The following is a 12,137-nucleotide window of genomic DNA, read 5'->3' on the forward strand; positions in this document are numbered from 1 at the left end:
TTTCAATTGCAGAAACGTGATGAGAAATACAAATAATTACTAGCATTAATGAAATATAATGTCAAATAATTGAATATTGTTTTAATTTTACTGAAGCTGACATAGCTAATGGAACAGATTCTAACAGAGAAACACGTAGTGTGTATCATTGGCCAGGATCAACAACTGAATTCACGAAAGGAGTTAAACATTTAAAGAATAACATTATTTCTTTGAGTGCAGTAGTTGTTTCAAGTTCCTTAATCCTTGTTGTCATTATTTACGTTATTTGTCGAGCACTAAAGTCTAAAGGACAAAACATTTTACGACAGCCAAGTGAAGAAACTGAAAACATACCATACTCAAATGAACACCATTATTCTGAAATCAAGGAAATGAATATGTTAACCCAGATCGAAATCAAGGTGTAGAATCGATAATGTATTATTATTATTGTGTGTGAGATTTTTTTTTTCAATTTGATCCTATCAAATTTTTGAAATTAGCCTGTCTATTTACTATTTAAAACACCATCATTTTAATGTAAATCAAGAGAATAAAAAAAAAAATTCAAATCATTTTACTTTGTTTTGTTTCCGAAAAAAATGAAAAGACGTTGAACACTTACAACTTTCCTTTTAATTTCTGCAAAAAGTTTGAAAATGCAATCAATGTTTTTAATCATTCATAACTGCTGTTCAAAAATGTTTTACATTTCTCTGATATAAGCTGATTGAAAAATTCAAAGATATTGTGGAACCTCCTTTGGTTAGGTATTTTAAAAAAAGTTTATCATAATTTTTCCTCCTTTTCTTAAGGTAGCTCGCAGGTTTGTCCAAGTCATCAAATGGCGGTACACAACTTGTATACATGTACATGTTTGCTTTTAAGTTCAGCTTCCATTTTGTACACACCCAAGGAGCGATCTGCCTTGAATAAAAATATAAATGATAATATCCTGTCTTTAAACCTTAGCACTCAATAAAAATAATTCCTGCTTCTCTTTAAAATCTATTCATTTGACGAGTGATCTTTGACATCTGATTCTCCTTGTACACTCATCCTACAATAAAAAAGTAACTTCTGTTATGAGTTTTTTTCTGCAATTCTGCCTACGAGGTTACATTCGAAATGCTTTTGGATAAAGCCAGTAATTTATAGATAATTCTAGCTGCAGATCTGTAGCTCGCTGGTCTGAAAAATAAAAATGGGATGAAAGACCAGAGAGTTACAGTGCCATCCATAGAAAAAAAAAACTGTATATTTATTGCACACAAAAAGTTGCACTCGGTTTTGGAATTCTTTCTTATGCTGCAGAAAAGCTCTTTCAACAAATTATTAGACCTCAAAATATTCTTAGCTGATATTTACAAGAAGAGTTTTGGACCAAATTGATGCAAAAAGGCAATTGACAACGGTTATACACGTAATGAATGTTTCGTTTTGGAAATAATAAAGGAATATGTTGGGTACTCACGGTTAGTACGTGTAATAGTTTGAGGAGTTTGTAAAACACGGAGAGATATATCGGAAAAAGGTGCACTTTTTGTTGCGCAATAAATATACACTTTATTGAATAGTGGGCACTGTAGCTCTCCGATCTGTCTGTCTGCCTGTCTCTCTCTTTCGCTCTCTCTCTCTCTCTCTCTCTCTCTCTCTCTCTATATATATATATATATATATTCAGAGCTACAGTTTTGCAGCTAAGATGATACATAGAAAATTCATAGCTTGTACAATAATCTTATGTAATTATTCCATGTATCCATTTCCAACTGTACATGTATGGTCCTTGTAGATCTTGTTTGGAGCGATGCATAAAACATTTGAAATAAAACAAGTCTTTTAAGAAGTCATACTTTACTAGAAAAAAAACGCAGAGAAAATATTAGAGATGGTTATATGTTATTGACTAATCACTTTTTCTGTTTTTATATAACACTATTAAACATTCAAAATGTGACCAAAATCTCAGTTACATGCATTTGGAACCATTATTCATAAGTTAAATTAAACCACATTTGCAGTCTGCACCCCCCCCCCCCCCCCAAAAAAATAATAATACGTAACTAGAGATTACAGAGCACACCTCAGCGAATGCTGATTTTAAGCATGGAAAAGCTTCACACTAAACTAATAATCTATTTGTTTGCATCCCTAAATGCAGCATTTATGCATTTTTTTGTCTGATGTGGCTTGCAGTTCCTTTGGAAAGGACTTCTCTTTAAATTTGACTCTAGACACTTATTCAGAAAATTAAAGTCAAATACAGAATCTGAAATAAGTTTGAAAGTGTTCATCTCATGAGGCATCATCCTCGCATTTGGTTTAGATAGGCCTTATATATTCTTGGTAATAGATTTGCTCCACACATTTTAACCTGGTCATTCATCTAGAAAATGTAGGTCAAATCCCGCATCTGAAGCAACTCTGGTAGTGTGCATCCTTATATGTATCATCCATACAAGTTTGGTCCAGGTAGCTAGGAGAAAATAGTTACTTTAAATGAACCTGCTCCAAAAACTTAATCCTGGTCGCTTACCCGGAGAATATTGTTCAGATCCAACATCCGTAGCAAGCCGGTAGTGTTTATCAATGCAGATTTGATCAATAGTTAAGTTACTTGGAAAAGAGACCGCTCCAAAACCTTGAACCTGCTCCTAGAACTTTAACCTGCTCCAAACCATGAACATAGTCATTTTCAGCTGATGTTGCAGCATCTGTTACATGTACCTTTACATATTAGAAGAATCTTCCATGCATCTATGATTAATATAGGGTCTAGAAATATATGAAATTTGCTCCAAAAACTTTAACCTGGGGCGCTATTACATAAGCTCCCCGAACTTCGTTCAGGTGTGCTAAAAATGCATTTCTCGGATTTTTTAGTATCTCTTTTTAGTATTCTCGAGAATCTGACCCACCTTGAGTCTTCCTTGCATTGATATACTCGGTGTATTTATCATGATCGCGGGAATTCTAATCCATTTTTTCGAACAACAAGAGGTCCATGGTCACAACGCTCACCTGAGTAATTTGGCCCTGCTATTCTTCACCGGAATTTCCCTCTTGTAATATTAATTGTGACCTCATAACTCCCCACCCCCACTACCACCCCAGGGACATGATTTGAACAAGTAAGAAGAAGATATTCATATATATTTCAAATGAAAACTTTGATTCCCTATTGTGGCCCAATACTACCCTCCAGGGGCCATGATTTGAACAAGTAAGAGTCTACACTACCCTAGAATGCTTCCACATAAGTTTCAGCTTTTCTGGCCCGATGGTTATTGAGAAGAAGATTTTAAAAGGTTTTTTCCTATATATTTCAATGTAAGACATTGATCCCTATTGTGGTCTCACCCTACACCCCAGATGCCATGATTTGAACAATATACAAGAGCCTTACCGGTCACCTGAGTATTTTACAACAATTTAGGAGATCCATACAGTATAAAATAAACTGATAGATGAAGCTTTGTTGCCCAAAAGCAAGAGAAACAGGATGATCAGGATCAATAAAATAATTAGTCTAGTATTCAGTAACAACTCATAAATTAAATTCTAATCTATCCCCCATTTATCACTATCGCAATGCAGACAATTAACAAACTATTAGTTCTTCTGTACCACTGTTAATCCAATATTGTGACCTCTCACATTGGTCTCTCTTGGTCTTTGAAGAACATTTAATGAGATACGTTATTTTTGTCTCATTTTGATTTGTTTATTATTTACGAGTCTACTTGATCATTAAAATTATGAGTGTACTTTTTGTATTATACAATATCATTTTTTGCATAATTCTCTTAGTCTATTGACTTTCAAATACATTATTTACAGTGATTAATTATCAAAAGTGAATGGCAAAGGGGAATAACTTTTCTCAGTAGTATACAAATTAATAGACCGCTGGCCAGAACCACAACACTTGACCAAATGGTCCTGATGTTAAAAAATCTGGTAAAAATATCCTTGCTTATTAAAACCTTTATTCTGTTTGCCTTCAATATGCCAAGAAGCAGAGAATATTTTCAAAGAAATAATGCGTAATGAATATCTCCTCCTCTCACAGGATCGATCTTCTTTTTAATATCAAGAGCGCAAAGACATTTAGGCATGCATCGGTTACTATATTTACATAGTTAAAAGTCATAATTTACATGTACATGTATACACTAAATTAATAACTATAAAACAATAAACAACAGGTCTAGCTTGATTTGATATTTTTTTTTTTAAAAAAAGCTTTCATTTACCTGACAGGCTGGTAAGTGTTCTCTACAAGAAAATAATCGCGCATTAGTCAATCTAATCTTCGCAAAGTAGATAATACTTAAATATGATACACATTTCCGCCTATATTTCAATACTGAAAAATGCTGTTGGGCTTATCAGTGTATTCTAAACTTAAATATGCTGATAATTGGCAAAACTCAAAAACTCATATCGCATGGGATAACCGAAATTTATTTAATTACATGTAAAATACGGTTTGGCTTCTTCTTTTACCCTATTTTTACTATAAGTTAAGGTATGTGTGCTCATGAGGAGAATAAAAGCAGGGTTCCTGTGTGGTCAACTAGCACAATTCACCTTTTCCTCGATATTCCACAATATTCCAGGTGATATTTGAAAATAAATAAATAATTTTAAAAAAAATATTGTTTATGCACGATGATACATGCACGATTCTCACCATACACGTACAAGTACCGTCGGAATTAGCAATAATTGATGATCTTGGGGTATGTAATTTTTCCACGCATATAGACCATAATTTTTTTCCTCCATTTCATTGTCAAAAATATGCAACATTGCAGTCTATATCATTTAAAGTTAACAAAAACAAGCAATTATTGCATGAAATAGATTCCATTAAACTGTTGACCTTTTAGTGTTTTAAATCTTATGTTATAAACGAGAGAGAAGAACGATACAGAGAGAAGGAATGTTATGCAAATAAGTGGAAGCACAATGAAATACGTCTGATGTCATACATTTCACTAGTAGCTTGAAGGTACCTGCAAAGAAAGTTTCTTCAACAAAATATTTCGATATGAATCACATGATGTTTACCTACTTACCTTTATTCATTTTTCGATTAACCAATACATATCTTAATATAATCACTGTCAGTGACAAGAGGGGTAATATCACACCAAAGGCAATAGCTAAAGCTCTGCAAGAGAAAAAAAAATTGTTTTTGTTAACTTTAACAAGACAGACGCCTGGTTAAGTGATCCCTAAGTGTCGGTCTGTTCTGTAGGTGACACAAAAATCATTTTCTATTGCAAGTTTATGTGCACTTAATCTAATTCTTCTAAGAGATGACCTCTCAGATCTTTTTTGAGTAAATCAACATATGGGCTTCTTTTTCTTGTGTATATTTTTTTTTAAATAAAGTTTAAGTTTTTCTGAACCAAAGATTTTTGATTTTTGCTCCTGAGTGCACGGTCAATGATTCTTTGTTTTACGTTTGGTAAAAGGTGTTGAATTGAACCTTTACATTTTGTAATGTCTGAAAATCCCAGATTATCAAGAATAGAAAATAATTTCTTAGTCCAAGAATTGCAGTAACTTGTGGATTGGTAAAGTTTAAAAGCCAAAGAATCAGAAGTTTTCAGGTGATTCCAATATTTAATACTCGAGAATGAAATTTTACACCAAAGTGGTAGTCTGATACCGGTAAGTTCTGCAAGTTCTGCATTTTGTATTCTATCGAAGCATTTCTATCCGTGGATTTTTTTTTCTTTGCATGCAAAAGCATGAACTATAATACTAGTAGCAGAAAAAACTGACCACTCTTAGAGTTATTTACATCTTAAATAATGCTTTAAAGGAGGCGGAACATGCGTTCCTTGGAACATTCTAGTTTTTCTTTGTTTTAACTATTAAGCTAGTATAATATTTAAAAAAGAATATGCATGACCACCCTTTACTTTAATTTATTTATGTCTTTAATGATGCTATAGCAGGCAAAACATGCGTTCCTTGGAATACTCTACTTTTAATGTATATCTTTGGACTTTATTACTCATCACAGTGCAAACTTGTCATCTCTTACAACATCATTAATATTACCTAACAGTGAATTATAGTAAAAATGAAGCTACTCTGACACTATGGGGAGTATAGTTAAGTAATTTAGATTAGTTTGACACTTTCATTTATTATAGTGAAAACATTGACTTAATATTGTGATCACTATTAGGTTTGTCTCTCATTTTAAAATCTATCTATCTTTCTTTCTATCAATATATATATATATATATATATATATATATATATATATATATATATATATATATATATATATATATATATATATATATATATATATATATATATATATATATATATATATATGTGTGTGTGTGTGTGTGTGTGTGTGTGTGGGTGGGTGTGTGTGTGTCACAATAATTTTTTTTTATTAACCATACTAGTATCTTTCACTCCTCGATTTAATAAACTTCAGATATACCTTATTTTGATCCCTTTTTCTTAATGATATTTGAATAGTGCAACAGTGTTACTTGTTACTCAATTAATAAACAAAACATTTGCGGGTCTCCCATGTATTTTATTACACACACACACCCTCACCCACCCACCCACACACCACCCACCCACACCCCCCGCCCACACACACACACACATATATATATATATATATATATATATATATATATATATATATATATATATATATATATATATATATATATATATATATATATATATATATATATATATATATATATATATATATATATTGATATTGATAGATAGAAAGATAGATAGATAGATTTTAAAATGAGAGACAAACCTAATTTAGTCATTTAGAAATATGTTGCCATATCAATCGTTAAAAATTAATGTATCGAAAAATAAAATTTAACAGGAAAGATATTCCAAACAACGTGTATGAAATTATCATGTATCATGTTGTAAATGCATGAAATAAACAGATATGTTTATTTAATATTAAAAAGTATGCATTATTGGATACCTAGATTGCGATATAACATGTACACGAGATTTCAGTCACAGAAAATATTTATTTACTAAAGGAATAACTTTGACACTTTGAATAACTTTCATCTATGTTAATGATATTTTTGACACTTAAATTTAATTCTACAGTATAACATTAAAGTGTTCACTCTGACATTATAGATATTTTTGGAAAAATTTCATTTACTACAGTGATTACATTGACTTACTATAATAGTTAACAATAGTAACCTCCACTTTACTAAAGTAAACTATAGTCTAATATTACTTGCAGTATTTTTAGGGAACCACCTTAAAGAGACTTGGAAACAGATTTAAAATAATATTTTCTCAAATTGTCGGTATAATATCAGTACTTACATGTTGCTAGAGCGTATCAGACAGAAACATTATAAAAGCGTGTTATGTTAAGGAACTTCTTTTCTGATTTAAACTACGAATTTTGGGACGACTTTTGATTGACATATACCCCTGCACTTTCACGAAGTAAATTTTATTTTAAAAAAACCCGAAAAGTCTGTTGTGTATCAATTTAATGAAAAAATTTAAAACTATAATCCAGAAATGTGAGAAAGCAAAACCAACATACCAGTTTTGTCAGTTCGTGTTCATTGATGTGTGTAGAGTTAACAAATTAAACAGATCCTATAAAACGTAAACATTAACAATAAGAGGCTTCGTGCCCATGTTTACGAACACAGATGTTTGACGTATGGTATGAAGAATATCGTGATCATTAAATTTTGAAAATTTTTGGGAAGTTCAACTTTTTATACTGACGTTATTTTCGAATTAAAATAAGAAAAAAAGACCATTAAACTGTATCCAGCCCCCTTAAACTCGAATGCAATTTTTAAAAAAAATTAATTTTCCAAATACTTGGCAGAAAGATATAGTACATAAAGGAAACCTGTATTAAAATATGCATTTAGCGCTCAAACACACAAAAAAAAAGGAGCAAAAAGGAATAATATATTGAAATATTCATGCAGGTAGATTTCAGAACAATTTTAATAGTTGTACTGCTATTTGGGTGGATGGAAAAAATACTTACTCGTACCAAAAAAAAAAAAAACAAACAAACAACAACAACAAACAAACAAACAAACAAAAAACAAAACAAAAAAAAAAAAAAAAAAAAAAAAAAAAAAAAAAAAAAAACAACCAAAACAAACAAACAAAAGAAAAAAAAAAAACAAGCATTATACATTGTATAAACTTTAGATTACAGATATACAGCAAGACTTTAGTGTAATATATTCAAATGGCACAGTAGGTGTAAGAAAGATTTTAAAACTATCTGTAAGTGCATTTAATTATTTTCCAATAGCTAAGCAGGTGAGGTAATACATGTAGTGGCACTCGTTTTTAAGCATTTGGTGTTAACTCACATAAACGACGATCCCCATGTTAATATTACACAATAAATAATAATCTATATATACATACCATTCTTGTTATTACTGCGTTCTATTTACTCATTTAAGATCTAAATATTGAACGTAATACTTGTATATATTTTCTGATTTATATTTATACTGTCTTAATTATATTTATATAACGCTATGAAAGGCTGAAATTTTCTATGATCATGCCTTTCAATGTAGTGTTACCTGTGTCTGTCCATTTCAGTAGGAAAGATTTATAAGCATATAATACGATTTTCTAATCAATAAATCAAAAATTAAAATTATGCAGCGAATAAGCAAAATGTAGACTTCAGTAAGTTATGTGTATGCATATTTTAGATAAAATGATTAATTCACATATGTATTTTAGTTTATTGTACATGTTCTACCAGATTAAAAAAAAATTCGCTAGTGCTCTGAAAAAAAAAATGTGACGATTGTTTTTTGCAGAGGTATTACAAATTACCAGTAATTTGAAGGCAGTTGAAAATGAATTATAATTGGACATCGCACTTTGAATTACACCAGTTCTCTTTTAAACCATTTTCATTGCTAATATGCTTTTTTTAAAACAAGTCAAGAGGTCCATGGGCCACAATGCTCACCTCAGTCACTATAAGCTTCCTGTTCTTCATCAGAAGATTTTCCCATATATATTCCTCTGTAAAATTTAGATCACATATTGTGGCCCAATCCTACCCCACGGGGTCATGATTTGTATAAACTTGAATCTATATTATCTGAGGAAAGATTTTAAAAACTTTTCCCTACATATTCCTATGTCAAACTTTGATCCTTCATTGTTGCCCCACCCTATCCCACGGGGGTCATCATGTAAGCAAACATGAATTAACACTACCTTGCAAATAAATATGACAAATTATGGCTATGCTGCTCTTGAGAGGATTTTTAAGCGATTTTTCCCATAATTCCCATGGAAAGCTTCGATCATATATTGTAGCCCCATCCTTAGCCCCAGGGTCAAGATTTGAAACATTAATTTACAATACCTGAGGATGCTTCCATATAAATATGCATTTAAGTCTTATCATTGCTTTGCTTTTCCTGTGAAGAAGATTTTTAAAGATTTTTTTAGTCAGCCCGCGGGCTGACTAATTACCACACGAAGAACTTCAAATACGCTTGTGTGCTTTGGAACTCTGGGAGAGGACGTGAAGTAATTCAGTTCTGTTAATTTCGTTTCAGTAAAATCGATATTGATTAAACCATGAAATCCCTATTTTAACACCATATACCGCTCATCCGTAATTTCAGCTTAAAACAGGAAGATGCTGAATTGTTTGAAAAACTGCCTATTGAGGCTTCGTAGTTTGCAGTTTCAACAGTTCGTTTTATAAACTGGTTCGCCGTAATTTAACTGGTTCGCGTCAGATCATGAAACGTATGTTCTACGCAGCGAAACATAAAATTGTATAAATTCATTTTACACAGTGTTTTGCGCGTAAAATGAAACGGTTTTGTAACGTATCTGAAAAGTATTTCACATGTCTATGCAAATAAACAGCATAAATATTGGCTGAAGCTGTTCATTTTTACTAGCTTTACGTTCATTTTGATAAAAGCAATTTGATCCCGATGTAAGTTACCGAGTAGACCAATATGATTTGTAAAGGCATGCAATGGATGGGGAGAGTTACAGCTGTCTGCGCTTTTTTTATATTGAGATCTCCATTTTGTTCGTCTGTTTATCATTAAATAAGACTATTTAAGTTGTGAAAATTCAGATTTTGGGATTTATAGAGTTTTTAATCTCGAAATAAATTTGTAAAAGTGTTAGTGTTATTTATTTTGTTTCAATTCTACTTTATTTCAAATGTTAAGCTAAAAATCAAATGAAGTAAAATTAAGTCAAATTCGGAAAGTCAGCAAACTAAAACATAAAATATAACGCAAAGTAAAGTCTAAACGAAAGCCTGTGTTTCAGTAAACATTTATTTTAATGTTCTTAAATTACCAAAAAAAATTTATTTAATAATATTTAATAATCTCAATAAGGGGGTTTAGTATGGGTGTTATGGCATCACCGGGTCTCCTCCATTATCTAAACACATTCCCGAGAGTGATTTAATCGAGACAATCCCTAACAAAGGGCACCCTGCAAGCTTAAGTAACACCTGAAGTTTGCAGATTGCTCTCTGCTAGAGATTACCGACGTGAAAACTTCATCGCTCCTTGAGCTAGCTCAAATCTGTTGGATATTACGTTGTGTTTACATGTATATTATTCACTGAGTTCTTTGTTGCGAAGGATTAATTATTGTGTTTTTGAAATCTGTTAAGTCTAATGAATGTTCATCTTTATTCTTTTTTTCATAAAAACAATGTAACTCTTGAGTAAACGCCTCTGATATGATTAAAGGGCAGATCCAGAGGGGTTGTGTTCCAGGAGGTTGAAATTGGTGAAGTAGATGAGACTTTGAAAAGTTCACACGACAACGACGACAACAACGACAGACAAGGGACAAACTTTGATCAGAAAAGCTCATTTGAGCTTTCTGCTTAGGTTAGCTCATAGATACAGCAGTGGCTAGAGAGCTTGCTCTAGAGTCGCGGAATAAGGAGTTGATCCTTACGTCGCGGGTTTGAATCCCACAGCTGGACGTAGAGACCGCGGTCCTTCGGATGAGACTATATATACCGAGATCCCGTGTCGCAGTAGGTGCTGGCACGAAAAGATCCCTCGCTGCTCAATGGCAGTTTTTACTACAAGTAAGTTTAAAAAAAAACTTCTTAATGATTTTATAATGATTTCCTTTATCCATGATAACAGCAGCAACACTACAATCAGTGTTATGCATTGGACATGTTTAATTAAAGGAAATTTACATGCAATTAAATTGTTCATATATTCTTTCTTTTGCCATCATTTTTGGAACTAGATATCACGACTACGACTAGTACATGCACATGCAAGTGCGACCTATAAAATCGCAGTGAGTACAGTATCTATACCTCCCAACCCTATCTAAAGAGTCATGAATTACTTGTCAAAGACAACCTATGCCTATGTATAGAAGACCTTGTAGGAAACATTAACGAAACAGCTCCAATTACTGAAACAAAAAAGTAAGCATTGCAATTGGAGTACCTTATATAAATTTTTGCATTAAAGGTCAACAGTAGAAATTATTCAAAATGAAACAATACCTGCTATACAAATGTATCATTAAGCGATACTCTTGCAATACTGGTTGTTTCATTAAGCGTCGTGATATATAATGTCATTAAGCATTGCAGTTATACCGCTTTATGATGTTTGTTTCATTAAGCGGAGTTGTTTCAATAAAGGTTTCTAAAGACATCCAAGCTAAGGTTTCTCCATGTAGTTAAGGGAAAACAACGATCTTTGAACAAAAATCATTGGAAAAATCATAGGATGTTATGATTATCATGGTACACGTATGTAAAAAGTTTGATGACTATCAACTACAGTATTTAATTAGATTATTTTATGTGGGTACATCAGAGAGGGTTAACTTCGTTAATTGGGTGCATAAATAAATTCCCAAAACTACAATCTGTAATCTGTTGTGTTGTTTACATTCTTTAACAACGGGAGCACGATCAATGTACGCAGATAGAGACACAAAGAAAGCCAAAGAATTCATTTAGTACTAACTATATAGTTTCGATTTCGTAGTGTTTATTTAGGTGTCCTTTACTCTTAAGAGGATTACTCATTCAGTATTGGATATTTCTAAATATAATT

General features: G+C 31.9%; 1 protein-coding gene across 9 annotated transcripts in view; it reads right to left on the reverse strand.

The window, feature by feature from the left end:
• Window positions 1-603: 603 nt before the first annotated feature.
• The window catches only part of LOC133203844 (uncharacterized), a 161,697-nt gene continuing 150,163 nt past the window's right edge, over window positions 604-12,137 (reverse strand). For 3 of the 9 annotated variants that reach the window (XM_061339640.1, XM_061339638.1, XM_061339639.1), the window contains 3 exons: window positions 5,070-5,164; window positions 4,242-4,263; window positions 604-909 (listed from right to left, as the gene is read on the reverse strand). In XM_061339640.1, coding sequence (XP_061195624.1) covers window positions 678-909; window positions 4,242-4,263; window positions 5,070-5,164 — 349 coding nt within the window. In that variant the 3' untranslated portion in view covers window positions 604-677. Of the gene's footprint in view, window positions 1,043-4,241; window positions 4,264-5,069; window positions 5,165-12,137 lie in introns of all 9 variants that reach the window. The other 6 variants (XM_061339644.1, XM_061339643.1, XM_061339642.1 and 3 more) reach the window with 6 other exon arrangements.

Source organism: Saccostrea echinata, unplaced genomic scaffold (genome assembly GCF_033153115.1).
Source record: "Saccostrea echinata isolate AGI-Se365-2 ecotype Australia unplaced genomic scaffold, CSIRO_AGI_Sech_v1 ptg000052l, whole genome shotgun sequence".
NCBI lineage: Eukaryota > Metazoa > Mollusca > Bivalvia > Ostreida > Ostreidae > Saccostrea > Saccostrea echinata.